At 38.7% G+C, this 18,854-nt stretch overlaps 1 protein-coding gene across 1 annotated transcript in view; it reads right to left on the bottom strand.

Moving 5' to 3' along the window:
• Grin3a (glutamate ionotropic receptor NMDA type subunit 3A) overlaps positions 1-18,854 on the bottom strand; it is a 188,710-nt gene that overhangs the window by 103,032 nt on the left and 66,824 nt on the right. Inside the window, exon 3 of the mRNA XM_075967224.1 lies at positions 5,068-6,115. Within this exon, the coding sequence (XP_075823339.1) occupies positions 5,068-6,115 (1,048 nt within the window). The remainder of the gene's footprint in view (positions 1-5,067; positions 6,116-18,854) is intronic.

The following is an 18,854-nucleotide window of genomic DNA, read 5'->3' as shown; positions in this document are numbered from 1 at the left end:
AAAAGTGCAAGTGCCAGAGGCAGTAGGTGACTGCAAGAACACAACAGGGGAGCTGAACACATGAACTCACAGTAGTGACTGATGTCATATCTAGTGGCAGGATGCATAAGCCCTATGCAAAAGCCCAAGCCAGAAAATTCTCAGCATGGAGAGGGGAAGTGAGCAGTTTCAATTTTTATTTTCTTCTAAAACTGCAGCCCGCAATAAATTGACCATGCTCCAGCGAAAGGCCACACACCTAATTCGTGCTCTTGGGGAGCATAAATTGGTCTTGATGGGGAAAGGGCATAAAGTTGGGTGGGAAGAGAGGGAAGAACAACTCTGGGAAGAATTGGAGGAGAGAAGATGAATGTTATCAAAATATACTGTACAAAATTCTCAACTAAAAATAACTTAAAAGCAATGAAAATTGAATTTAAAAACATTGGGAAAATGCCATCATAAGCCTACTTTCTTTTTAAAATTTTACTTGATATTAGTGTATGTGTGTATGCATGACGTGTGGGAGGTACAGTTTGTGGATTCTGATTTCTCCAACCTTTATATGTTTCTAGTGAGCATTATTTGCAGCCTTTACACAGGTCAGAATGGAAGGCATCTCAACTGGACAATGCCTTCACCAGACTGGCCCATGGGCATGCCTGAGGAGCATCTTCTGGATTGCTGATTGATATGGGGGGGGGGTGTCCAGTGCCTGGTGTGCAGTATGCTCCTGGGAATGTGGGCCTAGGTTGTATAGGAAAACTGACTGAGCAAGAGCCAAAAGGAGGAAGCCAGTTAGCAGGCTTTGTTCTAAACAGCTCTTGTTCAAATTCCTGCCCTGTGACCTGGAAGTGAAAGATGAAATGAACCGTTGCCTCTCCATGCAGCCTTTGGTCATGGTGTCAACTGGAACACCAGAAAGCAAACCAGGATGTGAAAGTCCCAGAGATGGAGCTAAGGTTATCAGCTTTCTGTGCTGTGCCATCTTACAGACTGTAGGATTTAGGTTTCACAGAAGAAAACACACATGCAGAAACATTTAGATATACATACATACAGACAGATAGATAGACAGACAGACAGACACACACACAGAACACACCTCCAGCTCACATTTCCTAACCCTTCTGGCTTTGTTGTCCTCTGTGATACACTTAGAAGCTAAGCACTGTAGAAAATATCAACTTTAAACATTTGAAATCAATCTACAGAAAGGCAGCCACGGTCAGTGAGCTCTGATACAGGGAATCTCCTCTCCTTTTCCCTCCACTCATCTCTCTAAAAATCTCATTCGCCATCACATCCAGTCTTATTACTGCTGATTTTCTTCAAACAGCAACTTTCTCCCTTCTACCTTCTTCCTCGGGCGTCTCTTACACCATTAGAGCTTTTGTATAGCTGTGTTATGCTTATGAATGAACACTGAGTGACCAAGGAGCTTGAAATTTTTCTTATCTTACTTCTCTGTGTATAATTACATAATCTACATCATACCACGTGTTTGAATAAAATCTGAAAAATTCTGTCATACTCAATTGTGCCACAAGGACATGTGCTCAACTATATTCATAGCAGCATTGTTTGTCATAACCAGAACCTGGAAACAACCTAAATGCCCCTGGACTGAAGAGTGGATATGGAAATGTGGTACATTTACTCAATGGAGTACTACACAGCAGAAAAAATAATGACATCTTAAAATTTGCAGGCAAATGGATGGATCTAGAAAACATCATATTGAGTGAGGTAACCCAGACCTAGAAAGACAATTATCATATGTACTCACTCATAAGTGGTTTTTAAACATAAATCAGAGAAAACCAGTGTACAAATCACAATCCCAGAGAACCTAGACAACAATGAGGACCCTAAGAGAGACATACATAGATATAATCAACATGGGAAGTAGTAAAAGACAAGATCTCCTGAGTAAATTGGGAGCATGGGGACCATGGAAGAGGGTTGAAGGGGAGAGGCATGGAGGGGGACAGAGAAAAATGTATATCTCAATAGAATCAATAAAAATTAAAAAGTAAAAAATAAAATGGGTAGTTGGGATTCGAACTCAGGTCCTCATGCTTGCACAGCAAACCCTTAAGTAACTGAACCAACTACTTAGCACCATAACTATTTCTTTTTCTTAGAAGTTACTCTGCTGTTTCTGATTTTCTTCCTAATCTTCTGACTAGCTACAGCTTCAGGTTTTTCACGTATGGCATCCATGATTTAATTTTGGCCAACCTACTTCTGATGAGTGATGCTTGAGGTAGTTTTTTGTTCATCCTTTTCCATACGATAATCCTCTGGAATCTGCACAACAGGCAAGGATTAGACTGTATTTGTACTGAAGTGGGATGAATGGTTTCCATCTGCAGTTTTTAATTTCAAAGTCATATCGTTAAGATTCTTGCGCAAAGTCTACCTAAGTCTAGCAAGAGCAAATCTTCAACAGATCTACAGGACTCCTGGGGGAAATGATAAACGGCAGATGCTGATATTGCTCTAGAGTGTGAACGCTGCCGCATCACCAAAGTCTCTCTTTGGGGTGATGCATTTGTTTATTCTTAAGGACTTATTTGCATTCGGCTGGATTCCAGCTCATAACACAAAGCTCTGAGTGCTCATTAAGAAGCAACACAATTCTTTTCCTAGTTAGTGAAGCATTTTTAGCTCAATCTCTTCTTGTGGACTCATTTCACACATTAGGATGTTTGCAGTTGCATATAGGTGGAATTTCTCAGGTTCTTTTGGCTGGGGCATAGACCTTATGTCTTCATTTCAACTGTTCATGAGAATTCTCTGGTGATGTCACCTGTCCTCTGGAAAACCCCATCAATTGCTGAGGATGGTTGGTAGATTTCCAATTTTCTGACATTTTATGAAAAGAATTAAAATTATTCATAGATATAACATATGGATCAGTCCCTTGAAATTGGAGTGCTGACATGACGCCGGAATATGACGTCGGAAAAGTCATGATGATGGCTGCCCCATTTGAAAGATGACTTAGCTCAGTTTGCTTTGATCATGGAGTGTTCTTAATGTTTCCCGCCTACACCAGCTGTGTCCGGTACATTTGGATTCTCTCTGCTTAGGATCTGCATGTCTATCAGGGCTTCAGTAAACTCTTGGGCTTCCCTGGCCCTGTTCATATTAGTTAGACTGGAGTCTCTGTCTATTTACCCATTGAAAGGGATCACATTTTAATCCAGAGAGAAGATATATATGGCTAACCTTGCCTGAGCACTGCACATGTGTTAGTGGACTAATTGCCTTTCTTATTGCTATAGCCCCATATCCGACAAGAGCAAATCAACTCAAGAAGAGATTATTTTGTTTTATCTTGAGGTGGTACAGACAATTGCCAAGAAGCCATGATGACAGGGCATAGAAGGCAGGGGCTCTTATGCCTGCAGTTAGGAGACAGAGAGATATGTATGTTAATGCATAGAAGGCGGAGCTCTTATGCCTGCAGTTAGGAGACAGAGAGATATGGATGTTAATGCATAGAAGGCGGGGCTCTTATGCCTGCAGTCAGGAGACAGAGAGATATGGATGTTAATGCATAGAAGGCGGGGCTCTTATGCCTGCAGTCAGGAGACAGAGAGATATGGATGTTAATGCATAGAAGGCGGAGCTCTTATGCCTGCAGTCAGGAGACAGAGAGATATGGATGTTAATGCATAGAAGGCGGGGCTCTTATGCCTGCAGTCAGGAGACAGAGAGATATGGATGTTAATGCATAGAAGGCGGGGCTCTTATGCCTGCAGTCAGGAGACAGAGAGATATGGATGTTAATGCTCATCTGGCCTCTGTTTTTGCATTTGCACTCATTTTCGGCCTGTAGACCATGGGATGGTGCTCCCCACATTCAGGGTAGGTCCTCCCTCCTCAGTGGTTCCTGTCTGGAATCACACATCCTAGATCATTCCAGGTCCAGTCAGGTTGAAAATAATTAATTATTGCATCATGATTTGTGTGTGTCTTCCCCTCCCATTTCCTTCTACCCGCATAGTTGGATGTCTGAGGCACTCAAGATAACTTTTTTCTAAACGCCTGTGGACATTCTAATGACACTGTAAGGGTCATTTCTTTACCAAAGGGGGCTGAACATACAGTTTTCCTTATTCTGTAAAGACACCCTACCCTTAGCCAATCTTTCTACCTCAGTGTAGAATTCCTTCTTCAGATTCTCGTGAGGTTCCTCACAGTTGACCTCAGTGTGCTTATGATAACCTGCCAGTTCTTTCCATTGCTTTGGGCATTTTAACAATAAAACAAAAATGGCTTGCTATTTAAAATATTATTCTTATTAAATTCCGTTAATTTCCCCGCCCCCAAAGTAATTAATCAGGTTGTTAGGATGTCTGCGGGTAAAGTTCTATGAACTATTGTCATGCGGCATAGTTACTCTCCAGTAGCCATTCTGTCAGATGCTTAAACAACCAAGAAAAACTACACTAACAGATGTTTGCACAAGAAATGTTATCTCTAAAACAAATACCAAATAACAAATAATGCTCCCTATTTTGTTTCATTTAATAAAAATAAATACAAATGACAACAACAACAACCATAATCTATTTAGTTTAACTAGGTAAAACCTTTTGACTGACCTATGCAGTTGGCAGAAAGATTTGTGTGTGCCAATTCAAGTGTATACATGTATGTAAGTGAATTTCTGTGTGTGTGTGTGTGTGTGTGTGTGTGCATCTCTGTGTGTGTACATGTGGAAGCAAGCCGTCGACCTTGAAGGTTACTGCTCAGGATGACAGTAGTCTTGTGTTTAGATACAGGTCTCTCACTAGCTTGCATCACTGAACCCACTGGCCAAAAATCCACATGTCTCCACCTCTGCAGCCCTGGGATTAGAAGCAGATGCTAACCCTCCCCTCTAAGCTTTTTATGTGATCTCTGCGGACAAAGTTCAGGTTCTCAGTTTTGGCTACACTTACTTTCCCATCTCCACCGACTTAGAGAATATTCTTGAATCAGATGAAGAAGACAGATACACTACAGAAGTAGATGTAGCACATGGAGTTATCAAGGCACAGCAAGGAAAGCTGGAACAAAGGAAACAATTACCTTAGGGTCATGAATCCCAGAAAGCTCTTCATAGATCTTCTCACCCACCATGACAGCAGCCAAGTTCGCCGTGTATGTGGAAAGGCAAAACATACAGAAAATGGCCCAAAGATTCATCAGAAATCTTCCAGTCCAGCATTTGGGGGGTTTGATGGCTGCTGTTCTGCCAAACAGAAGGGCATAGCAGACGTTCAAGGCAGAAGAGAAGGAGAAGACTTTGTTTCTATTCCGCCCCTTAGGAGTCATACCGAAGGGGCTCTTCCATTCATACAACGTGAGAAAGATGGCAGTGATATGCAGAGCTACGAAAATCCCCAGCCACATGGTCCAGTGGAGTGGCCACATGAAGGCTCCAATTGGAGCTGCCGTGTCTCGAGTCCTCACTAAGATGCCCAAACTGGTTGAGAAGAAAGGACTGGTGAAATCTATCACCTGGCTTCGTGCAGTATTGATGCTGAAAGAAGTGACCGCCATGTTGGCCGTTCCACTCAGGAGATCGCCAACCAACCCAGTCCAATGACCATTTTTCCAAGCTCCATACTTTCCATCCCCTACAATGTAGAGGTCAAAGTCAAAGTTCATGTCCTCTGCTAGCTGTTCCAGCAAATCAATGCAATATCCATAGCAGCACTTCTTGAATTCGATGGGCACGGTGTCGTTACTGCTATGGAGGCTGCTAAACAGGCTGTCCAATATCGAAGAATCATTAGTCATAGGGTCTAGACAGAGTTGTCCAGCAGGGCATAAGCCTTCATCATCTACTTCTCTTGTGAAGACGAATGGGTGTTCAATCAAGGTCACCACTCTCAAGTGTAGCTTATTTTGGTGCTGGTAGTGGGTTTTGTGCCTCTGGGCCTGCTCTGGCCATATTCCAGAGTCCATGACAATCCTCCCCCCTTGCCAGCTGCCTAGGCGAGTCCACATTGGCTTTTCCATAGGGTCATGCTGCAAAGTCCAGATGAAAAAATCGTTTTCCGAGCTGATGATGGTAGACCCTTTTACTTTGATGGAACCACTGAGACCTCTGAAAGTGGTGTTGGCTAAAAACCTGGTAAAGAGGATCAAAGGTCAAAAGTAAGAAAGCGAGGCAATGCCACAGTCGAGAACAAGTGCTGATTCTTGCTTCTCTGTCTTAATAAAAAGAAGTTGTATTAAAATATTGCTTGCATTTTTTAGACTGTACTATAATTACATCACTTTCTTCTTTCCTTTTTTCCCTCCAAACCTTATTTTATACTCTCTTTAAAATTCATAACCTCTTTTTCATTAATTGTTGTCTGAATAATAACTTGCTCACTCTGTATACTGTTACTTGTATATATGTTTTCAGGTCTGAGCATTTGATATTAGAAAACCAATTGTGTACTCTTCTCTGGGGAGTCCTACTTTTAAAGCTTTCATAAGAATGATAGAGACTTTCTGGAAGTATTCTGTTTCCTTGAACTAATAAGACCTCACCTTCAGACTCCATTTTTGGAAGGTACTTAACAAGTGATTTTACTCCAAATATTTCAGTTGATTGTTAAAAGTACCACTCTTGCTATTATATATTATATATAAATATTAAATATTTTCACAGGTTCTGGACATCTTCGACATTCAGTTTTACTGTTTACAATTTTTGATTGTGATGAAATCTGTTCGATGAAATTTTTGCTATAGAAATGAGTTTTAATAATTCTGTATTTTCTTTCCTAATTACTTAAAATTGCATTCATAACATTAGGGAATAGCCATCTTTTGTATAATGTTTTTCCTTATAGAGTAGAAAATTAGCATATCTCTCCTCATGAGGCCAATCAGAGATGCATGCTGGATATTATCCACAGAACAAAGAAAAGGATGATAAATAAACTTGCTGTTCCCAGGACAGCCTTAGGCTACCCTCCCTCATCATTAGATAAAAACAGCTGGCCCTGACTCCAGAGCAAGAATCTCCTAGAAGTCAAAGCAAGGAAAATGAGTAAATGTTACATGATTTCTCTTGCCCTGTGAACTTGAGCGCTTTCCATTTTGACACTGACAAGACAGGAAAATGCTTGGTCACAGCATCTGTTTTCCTTGAGCAGAAAGAAGAGATAAGAGCTAACACATATACTTGTTTCAGAATAAAAGCTCAGGCTTTGGTATCAGATGGATCTGCAATCAAATCTTCATCCAGTTATCCAACAGTAGTGACCCTGAGCATGCTACTTGACTCAAAGATTTAATTTCATCCTTAGGAAAAAAAACCAGGGAAACTAATCTTTGTTGCATTACAAGGTTTTCAAGCAGTGCATGTAATATACAACATACCTTCCAATGTAGAGATGTTATTGGCTGGAGACCAAACCGTGCCTTAGCATAAACCCTTAGCAGTGATGTCAGCATAGTTGAAATGAAAAGGAATTAAATTAAAATGTGGGTGTATCATAGTAAGTGTTTTGAGGAACCCAGCGACACAGGTCTAGCTGTCCAGAGAAACACATTCATGAATTGCCTGTCACATGTATTATTCCATAATTTACAAATGCAAAAGAAGTCTTGCTAAGAAGTCGTGCTGCTGCAGAGGGGATATAGAGAAATCGGAAAGTGTGAAATATGCCCTAATTTTCCTTAGTGATAAGTGAGAATCACATTTGAAGATGCCACTGTCACAGAAGGCAACGACAGGATTTGTTGTGGTAGATTGCATGTAATGGCAATCACTCATGTTAATGCGCCTCAGTGGGCTCTGTTACTTAAATAAATTCTATTTCGCAGCAAGTAATGAAGTCTTAGCTATCTTAGACTGTAAAACAGTTTTCTACTTCAGAGAAGCGGGGACCCAAATCATTAAAATCATATATAAGTTAATCAATTGACAATTCCCTCTGTGCCGTAAAAGAAGAACAAGGATGTTGGTGCATCTAATGAGATATCTACCTTTAGATTTCTTAAAACATGCACACACATGGCCTGGTGGCCGAAGTCAGGGCATGAAAAGGCTGACAGAAAATGGGCAAGCTCATTTTGCCAATTTCGTGGTCACAGAAACATCAAATGAAAGTTGTAGGAAGAATAGAAAGAACTCTTCGCTAGTTTGAGAGCATTTGGGGGTTAATTACGATAGAGTTTCAGCTGGAAGGACCCAGGACAGATTTCCTCTGACTAAATAGGTATCTGAATCCTTCCAGTCAAAGGCATTAGAAGTCTGTAGAAATCTTTTGTAGATCGCATGGTGTCTACATTCTGAGAAAGCTATTCTTCATTATCAGTGTGAACGTTTAACATGGTCGTGGCTGAAGGACAATGCCCAATGGCTCTGCAGAAGGCGTTAGTCAAAAAAAAAAAAAAGCAAATCACTCAATCACTCTGGATTCTAATATCTCCAACCACTGTTCTCCAGAAAGACCAGTGTACATTTTACGGTGAAACTGTCATGGAGGCGTTCTGTTAGAGAATTCGTACTCATGACAGATCATTTGCGTCTATTTTATTTTACATTTTATAGTGAGGATAAATGAAAACCATTTCATAAACAGCTTTCCGTTACAGTCATCTCCACCATGTGTTCTTTGTGAAGGAATGACAGAGGGTAGCTGAGTCTGAATTTTCACCCTATTACCTGAAAGATTAAAAGGCTGAAATCTCATTTTTGCTCAATCAAATTCCGCCAAGCTCTTTTGCACTTGCCCTGGACTCTCCTTGGATGAACAAGAAAGAAAAAGAAAGTGGGGAATCATTTTGTTGGCAAGATGAATGAATACGAACACCTGGCACCGTGCTTGGCACTTACGGCTGCTGAGATGAAAGCCTCCTCATTGGCGAAAAGGCTCAAGGAGTAGATGTAGGGAAAAGAAAACAAGTGAGTGATTCAAGGCCCTGTAATCTGTGAGGGGTTCCCTAACCTTGGACTTTCTGACCCAAGGTACCAAGGAAGGAATCTTGGAGGAGTAAGAGCAGGGTTGAGTGTGGAACGAGAAATTATGTTTTTCCAGGAAGAGAAGCTGAGAAGTGGCGCAGTTATCAGGGTGAGGCACATGAACAAAATCCAGAAACAAGGGTGCAAGTCATGAGACACAGTGGTAAGAAGAAAGCCCAGAGACAAATAGTGGAAAACGTATTACGTCAGCTCTGAGGCCTCAATGAAGGCCCACTGAGGGGATGTTGTTTGGCAGAGATATGATTCTTTTCCTTTGCCAGGTATCTGGGTGGTGTTTTGGAAGGATGAAGATGACCAAAATTTCTATGTGAAGAAAAATGGTTTTTCCTTCTTTTCCTCCAATCTTATCATCTCCCCTCTGTTTTTCCATAAGTAGCAGATACAAGGAGGTGAGAGATCCTTCATCTTCATAAAGAAGATTTTAAGAGGACAAGTGCACAGGGGTTCCATTTAGTTTATAAACCATAGTTAGAATACACAGAACTCAGTCAGACCACAGGTCATATAGAGAAAACTTGTAGCTGACTAGAAGTACATCACAATCCTGGAGAACCTTATGTCTATAAACACCAGGCAAACATAATCTTAAGGTTGTTCCATAGAATTGAGAGCTTGCATCCAAAGCAGTAACATCATCACAATTTTCTGTGTTTCTCCATCAACTGCTCCAACCTCGATCAGCACTCTCTTCACATCTTCCAGATTCAAAAGTGTTGCAAACAAAAGAGGTAGGAAATATAAGAGGGAGTAGTAAACACAACAATCTGATTGGCATGTGGAGTCGAAAATATTAAAATTTAATGTAGGGAAAGCAGGTGCATGTAGAATACAGAGGCTCACACACCTGTTCTGTAAGACTGAATTTTATTTTAATAATAAAACAAGAGCCTCAGAGGCATCTGAGCAGTTTAATGACATAGCCAGAGGCCTTTGATAGTTATATTGACTTGGAAACAAGTAAAATGTGTACAAGAAAGAATTGATGATGACCCCAAGACCATGTGGAAGAATATTACAATATATTTGAATTTGTTAGGTAAACAGATTGATGTCACTTGAATCTCACTGTAGAAGCAAGAACCTAGTTTAGCTTTGTGATTTGCACATCATTTTTTTTAGGAAAGAAGTTTAAGTCGGGTGATGGCGGCGCATATCTTTAATCCCAACACTTGGGAGGCAGAGGCAGGCAGATTTCAGTGAGTTCGAGGCCAGCCTGGTCTACAAGAACTAGATCCATGACAGGCTCCAAAAACAACAGAGAAACACTGTCTTGAAAACCAAAAAAGGAAAAAAAGAAAAGAAAAAGGATTAAGTGTTGATTTGTAAGGCAACATAAAGAAAATGTGCACTTTAAAAGTTACGCTAAACTATCTTTGAGACAGCTCACATTATATACCAGATCAGTGTTTAATATATCTATGCTCTATTTTAGAAGCCATATTTGCCTACAAAATCTTGATATGTTAACTAAAAGACATTCTTATTCATTAAACAAATGAAGAGATATGTTTTAAAAGATGATACATCAGTCGTTCAAGCATTTACTTAGTCATTAATAGTCACTATAGGTAAGGCACTGTTCTAGTTCTAGATGCTTGGTGCATAGGAGATATAATAGTTATGTACACTGATTCTACAGAAAGAGAAAGAATCAAGCATTTCAGGAAAGTAGTAAGATGTGGGATGTTTTAGAGTACTTGTTGAAAAAGAGGGAAAGTAAAGTTGGCAACAACTTTCTGAGAAGGTGACAGCTTATTAAAAATCAAGTCCCGCATCACTGATGCGGGTGTGTGTTTGGGATCTTTGAGGGCTGGTAGTTGAAGATAAAATTAGAGAAAATGTATAGAACAGTGAGTTCGCAAAAAATTAGTTGTTTCAGGTCATTACAAGGACTTTATTTTGTCTTTATGCAAGATTCACATAGCTTAGAGTAGTTTGAACATAGAAGTGCGATGACTTGCCTTCTGTCCTGATAGGATGGCCATGTTGCTGAACGATAATTAGCTAAAATGCCCAGAGCAGAAACAATACCATCTAGGTGCCCATTCTACAGACAAAAGATGGTGTGGGTTGAGGGGTAACTGTAGTAGGTGCAGTCTTAGATCTCAATATGTTCTTTTGCTGGAATGGACAGATTTTCTGATTATGTAGACATTGTTTCTGAGAAAAAGGAGATTCAAGGATGTCACTAAATAAAGTGTTGCCTTTGACAACTCGAAAGTTGGTGCCTTCGTTAAATTTTCTATTGCTGTGGTAAAACATAGTGACCATAAGCAACTTGTGGATGAAATGGTTTATCCCATATCATGTCCATCATCTAAGGGAGTCAGGGCAGGAACTTAAGGTAAGAATCAGGAGACAGGAATTGAAGCAGAGACCAAGAATGATTACTGATTAATGTCTTGGTCTTTATGGCTTGCTCATATTGCTTTCTTACAGTGCTCAGAACCACCAGCTCAGGGGCTTCACTACCCGCTGTAAGCTGGGCCCTCTTACATCCTACATCAATCACCAATCAAAAAAAAAATACCCCACAAACTTGCCCATAGGCCAATCTGGTAGCAGGCATTTTTCAATGAAGGCCCCTTTTGCCAAATGACTCTCGTTGTGTCAAGTTGGCATGAAACGAGCCAGCACAGCTGACCCCTTGTCAAATGGACACATAAATGTATGAGCACTCAAACAGAACCTTTCCTTTCTCATTTGTCCCCAAGATATCATGTTAATGTTAATATAACAATTTCAAAATTCTAACGTTTTCTTTATTTAAAATTTATTTTTCATTTTATATACTAAGCCCAGTTCCCCCTCCCTCCTCTTCTCCCATCCCTCCATATCAAGGCTGAACAAGGTATATAATAATCTGGAGTACTACTGGAGTTCAATTTTGTGAATTTTAAGCTTGAGATAATTTATCAACATCCAAATGTAGATATAAAGTAGCTAATTGGATCATCTGGAGTTAATAAATAAAGTCTATGCAGGAGACACAAATATGGGTATCAAGAGCCTAGATATGGTTGTTAAGAAGAGCCAATGAGATCATGGTGAATATTGTAGAATATTGTCCAAGGGAAACATGGGAGCACTCAAATAGGTGGGGTAGCACAGGTAAGGAAGACACAGAAAGGGGAATGAGAAGACGGAGGCAGACATAGGAAAATGGTATATGCTTCTCTCTTGACTGAAGCCAGAGAGATTATAAAGGGGGAGCAGGGAGACAAGTAGACATTGGGTAGATGTCAACAGGAAGTTTGTGTGAGGTCTACTGACTGGGCTAAATAAATGAATTTAGGATAATTTAAAGCTAAATTATAGAGGGTAGGAGAAATGACTCCATGGTTAAGAGCATTCCCTGCTCTTGCAGAGGACCTGAGTTCAGTTCCCAGAACACACTTGGTAGCTCACAGCCATGACTGGTTCCAGGGTATATGACAGTTCTGCCTTCCACAGGCACCAAGCATGCACATGGTACACACACATACATGCAGGAAAAATATTCGTACACAAAATAAAATAAATAAATCTAAAAATAATTTTAAAAATTAAAAAGATAAGTCAGAGATCCAATTAGATCCTTTTCTAATTCAGTGAGAGAAATTTTATTGTATTTTGGGGATGAGGTAGAAAGGTATTTTTAAGAGACAGAAAGTGAAAAACTTTCCTAAAAAAAGATGAAAAATAAATTTTAGTGAATCAGTATTAACCCCTGAGATTTTGCACTCATATTTGAACTACCTGGGACTGCCTTTTTTCCAATTACAATTTTTTTTATGTTTTTGTTTTTTGAAAATTTCATCTCCACTGCAATAAGAATCTAACCTGGGGTGCAGGTGTAACCCGAGGAACTTGAAAGGGGTTTTTGGTGTGGGGTGCATTTAGGCAGAGGGGGTTATTAGAATATAGGTAGAGTAAAAATAGAGAGGGGGAATATTGAGAACAGAAAGTTCCAAGCAGGTAGCAGAGTGATGGGAATAGAAAATGAGGGGGCAAGAGAAGGGCTAACTAAAATGAACTATGTATGAAGAAGCTACATGGGAGTCTGATCTTGCAACCCAAGTAAGAAATAAGAGTAGATAGTAGAACACACATGGTATGAAATCATAGAGGGGCAATACTAGGAGCTAAAGGTTTATATGGAATTGGGGTACAGAGTGGGAGAAAGTTGGACTAGCAAGTGGATTAACAAATGAAAGATGTATGGGAAGGCCTTAAGAAACCCCACTAGCTTGTGAGCTGATTAAACATATATATCAACAGTAACAAAAAATAAAGTTTGGACAGTAACCTGCCTGAGTAAACGATGCTGCTCCCACACAACATGAGTTATTAAATGAAAATCCTAGTACCAGGAATGGATTACCTCTCTATGGTCAGGGAGGCCACAGAAGTATCCAAAACAATATAGGCTATTATCATTACTCTTGGCTGTCCAACAGAGCAAGATGGTAAGGCCTTATTGCAGAGATACCACACACAAGGGTTTCAGGATATTAAGAAATCAATCTTGAACTGGTCAGAAAACTCTCTTTGTTGGCTGGTTTTCATAGAGCTCAAAAGTGCTACTCAGACTGCCAGCAGGGGAAGGGGATTAAGTCTTCCTAAGAGGACCCAGCATGCTACAATACTACCCATCAGGTAAGATGTGCTGATTATGTAATAGGGACAGGACTGTTTATGGGGTGGGGGTAACCAACCACTCTCTGGATTGGATTTGAAGCTTGTTCCATAGGAAGAAATTCATGCCTGGTAGTACAAACATGGTCAAAAGCTATGGTTAGGGAAATAATGGTCCCTGGCTCAGAAACCACTGGTATTGTTCTGCTAAATGGTCATGATGTCAAGCTGCCCTATGAATATTTATGTTTATATTCATAGATTTGTGCTGCTTTCAACCACAGTCAGAAAAAAAGTATGTAATTCTTTAATGACATTTCCAGCTTCTCAGTGAAGCTTTCCCCCTTTCTGGGTCAACTTTGGCAAATGATTTTATTCTGGGAATTCATAGCTATTTATTGAGCTGTATGAAATATTACATTGCTAAGATTCTTGTTTAATTTCTTCTCAATTGATCGTGCTTTTATTTTGTTAATTCTATTTAATTTCAAAGCTTTTCTGTCTTTCCATTTTTTATTTTATGTTAGTGTAGGCACATTTGTGATCATAATTTTTTCTATAGTAGACATTTAAGATATAAATATGGCATCAAATATAGTATGCTTATTTCTTTTTGCATTCTAGAAAGGGGAGTTGTTTTTCTTTTGTGGGAGAAATGTTTAATTCATTTCTATAAATGTTCAATGGGAAAGAAAATATTTATTAATTTTAGCTTCACTTATAAAATAAAGGTTGTTAACTATATTTTAAGAGATAGTCTATGTTCTTCCCTTGTTTCTTAGGAGATCTGATGAACAATATATGCAAACATCTCATTTTGTATGTGTGCTTAAATTATTTTCTCTGTTATTTATATTTAAAAAACTTTAGCTGTCATTTTAATTAATTGATACACTTTTATTTAGTGTAGTTTGTGATTTAAGTTAGAAGATATTATCCTGTTCTTTCCTTCTGTATGCTTTTTAATAGTCAAATTGAATAGATCTGTATCACCAGAAGTGATTTCATTGTTTTCATATCAAAATTATGCAAATAGTTACTGCAGCTTTGTAATTTATAAGGATTTTAGACAGTATATTGAATATTATTACCATCTGGAAGTTAATGGATCACATAGCCATAATGTTTTGAACAGTATGAAGGAGAGCATAGCATCTTTTAGTAATGGATTTCTGTTCCTGAAAGACAGCTGTCAGCTGGGGCTCATAGGGGCCTAAGTTTTTGGGGCCATGGCATGACCATATTTCACCCCACATGTGGGCACACATGCACCCGTGCCACATATCTTCCTATTCGTCTTCCTCTTTATGCGTTACTGGCATTTAAGTGTGTGGCACTGTTCAAGGTGTTCGTAGCACTCAAATTAATTGTGACAATGTATAGAAGTTTCTTGGCATGGTGTTTAGAACAAATATTTCATAGGCAGTAGCAGGAACTACTTTTAAAATAGCTAACCTTAATTTATGAAAGAAGCACACTTTGGAATTGCATCAGGTCACCTATAACTTTTTTCTTTGTATCAATAGAACTGTCCATATTTTAAAGATTTCTAAGACCAGAATCATCAAGCTGAGGTGCATTTTTGGAGATATGATCTATTTTTTGCAATATCTGTGTGGTGGTAGGCCATTTGATCACATCTATATGATTACACTTATGATTTCTTCAAATTTTCTACTACACAATTTTAGTACTTTGTATTTTTTTTTAAAGAGAACTACCTCTTGATATTTCTAATGGTGCCGAATTTACCTGCATTCTGTTCTTTAAAAAGAAAAATCTACTTTAGTATGTTATGCTTACTTCCTAATTGCCAATTAGGTTTTTGCAAGTATAACTTTAAGAGCTTTGCATATTTTAATTATTTATTTTAAAGAAGCTTGGCTGGGCCTGATCATCCACGCCTACAGTCCCATCATCATTCAGGAGGCCCAGGAAGGAGGTTCACAAGTTCAAGGCCTGCTCTGACAACAGAGTAAGCTAGGCCAGGCTAAGGAACTTGGTGAGAATACATCTCCAAACAACTACTCTTCGCAGGCTGGAGATACAGAGCTTTCCTCACGCGTGGGAGGCTGAACTCAATCCTCAACACTGCAAACAAAGCCACAGAACAAATGAACAACATAAAGAAAAAGGCAAAAAAAAAAGCCTTTGGATTTATTTGATTCCATTATTTTGTTGCTTTATCACATGACATGGCTTATGTCTTTTAATTTTGACTAATCATAAAATTTCTTTCTTTCACTCACGTTTACTACATAATTTTAGAACTGGATCATTGAGATCCATCTGCCTAACTGTACTTATTACTTTGGTCATATACAAACTACTCTAATAGTTTGAGCTTTTGCTTTCAAAATGGCTAATAGCTGTATTACTGAAATGGTTTGAGTTTTTGCTTATTGTACTTTCACAAATGAAAATCTGCTTCCTAATTTAATAGGCTATTTTAAGCAGGTAAACATTCCAGGTACAAATTAGAGAAAGTCAGCATACATTTTCTATGGGATGGTAATTGCTGTGTTTATCTTAATTTTTAATGAGTTTCATTATTCATATTTTACCTAATGCAATTTATCTGAATAAGTCATATTATCTGAATAAATCACATTATTCATTTTACATTTTAACTTGCTCTAAAATTTTCTAAAATTAAATTTTAAAGTGTCACCTACCACAAATAATGCTATTTTCTTAAAAATTTTAAATTGAGGCTCTATTTATAAGCTATCTTAACTTCTCTGAGTTCAATGATAAATATATATATTTATATATATTTTATATGTATACTAAAAATTATTATAAATTGTATTATATATTTAATATTGTGTCAATATAATTTAATATTAAAATAAATAAATAGCACTATAAATAAATAAATGTATATTTTATATACATTTTAGCATAGGGCTTTACCATCAGTTTGTGAAAGGCAATCAACATTGGCAATAGCCTGAATAGTTTAGTGATTTCATGGGACCCCAAGGAATCAACAATGGTCAACAATTCAATTAGATGTAGGCCATTCCTAGCCTGGAACATGCACTTGGTGGTGACAGATATCCTGTTGGGCATTGTTTTCCCTGTTATTTAGTGACTCTATTTAATCTACTTAATATAGACTGTATTTTTAAAAGCTTCTACTCCAGTAGGTCTCTATATGATCTCCCCATAAGGCCCTTAGTATTAGCTGCCACTTTCTGTGTTCTTTTCTTTACCACCCTCTTCTCTCCCCCTTCCTGCTCAATCCTTCTGCTCCAGTCTGCCCCTCATCTCCATAATTATGTATTATATCTTGCCTTTCTTGGGAGATCCTCCCCTTTCCCAGAGTCCATTGCTCCCATGGACTATAATATATATATTCTATCTATCTATCTATCTATCTATCTATCTATCTATCTATCTATCTATCTATCTATCCCACCTCCACAGTTATATGGTCTGTAGCTTTCCTTTTTTGGGCTCATATTGCTTTGTTTGGGCATCTTTAAACTTCACTAATCTTTTGCTTGTATTTTGTGGTTTCTGATTTTGTGTTTTATGGTCTATTTTGGGTCTATGTTTCTTATGCTTTTTCAGTTTTATTCATTTATTTTTACATTTTCTTTTTTTTAAAAAAATGTGTTTGTTTATTTTTTAAAGAGAAAGGAAAAGAAGGCATGACGTTAGAAGGGTGGGGAGGTGGGGAGGATCTGGGAGGAAATGGGAGAAGGGAAATTGTGATGAGAACGTATTTTATGAATTTTCAAAGCAAAAACAAAAAATAATTATTTTGTCTGATTTGGCATGTAGAGTTTTAAAAATATGTATATGAGAAATTTGTGGGGTTTTTTTCCTGGCATTTAAAATAGTTGTGTCCACATCCAGATGTTTCCAGTTTTCACCATGCTGCCTACAAGCTTTGCCATCCTTGCCTGTTTTCTTACCTACCCAGCTATTGACAGGGCGTCTGCTTGCTTTCACCCTGTTCTTCCTTTGCTCAAGAACTCTTCGTGTGTTCTCACTTGTTTTCTGTTTCTTCCACATTGCTCTATTCTCTTTGCACCCCCTGTGCCACTATGGTAGCACACTCATCATATCTATACATGGGGACATCTATCTTCTCTACGAAGCCGTAGCATTCATTTTCCCCTTGGGATATTCCTTAGTTCATTAACAAAATCCGCATCCTCATTCTCTCATACCTTGACAAATGAGCTGGCTTTCCCCCCTCATGATCATCTCATTAAATTAATATTTTTCCTCTGATAAATGGGAGATCTGTTCCTCCTCTATAAAACTCTATTATTAATAATCTTGCCTGTGAGGATTAATTTTGACCTTTTGTCTTTGCTCAGTTACAGTGTATCCTCTCTCTCTCTCTCTCTCTCTCTCTCTCTCTCTCTCTCTCTCTCTCTTTCTCTCTCTCTTTCTTTCTCTCCCTCTCTCTCCCTCCCTCCCTCCCTCCCTCCTTCCTTCCTTCCTTCCTTCCTTCCTTCCTTCCTTCCTTCCTTCCTTCCTCCCTTCCTTCCTTCCTTTCTTCCTTGCTTTTCCTTTTCTTCTGGAGACAAGGTTTTCTGTAGCCCAAACTAGTCTTGAATTCTCTCTGTGGCTGTGGATGACCTTGAACTCCCAATCCTCTCCGAGTCCAAGTGCTAGACTTACAGGCACACTCCACTATGCCTAGCACTGGTTAGAAATCTTTAACTCTATTTATTGTTACTGGTGTCATCCTTGCTAACTCTCAGTGTACCAGTACCATAACCATAGCTAGAACTATTAACCATAGTTCAAGTTAAATTTCTTGGGCTCACTTGTCAGATTTATTTATTCTCCCATACTCAGCCTGAGTATTTGATTCTTGCTCTGATTTTATTCAGCCTCAGACATACTACTTCCTTGATCAAATGTGTTTTTCATTTATATTACTTATTTTGCATGAGATTTGGCAAGTGGACTTTGGGTGCATCACAGTAAGAACACAGAGTCTGTCACCCCTATTAGCAAGTACCTTTACCTACTGAGCCATTTCACTTGGTTTATTACTGCTTCCCTGTTACTCTCCAGTCCCCTGAATACTAGTACTCTGTGAAATCCAGCTCTTTATGACCTTTATTCCCTTTACTTTTTAAAACCCTCTTTCATTATTTTACCCTGCTCTTGCATACCTGGAGGACTTTCTCCATTCTCATGTCTGTTTCTTGCTCGGCTGGCATTTGTGGCCTGTTTTACAGATGTAGACCTCTGTATCTTCTTCCTTGTATACTAATAAGAGTTTAAACATTTT

The sequence above is a fragment of the Microtus pennsylvanicus genome, chromosome 3 (assembly GCF_037038515.1).
Source record: "Microtus pennsylvanicus isolate mMicPen1 chromosome 3, mMicPen1.hap1, whole genome shotgun sequence".
NCBI classification, from domain to species: domain Eukaryota; kingdom Metazoa; phylum Chordata; class Mammalia; order Rodentia; family Cricetidae; genus Microtus; species Microtus pennsylvanicus.
This window is presented reverse-complemented; position numbering and strand designations above follow the sequence as displayed.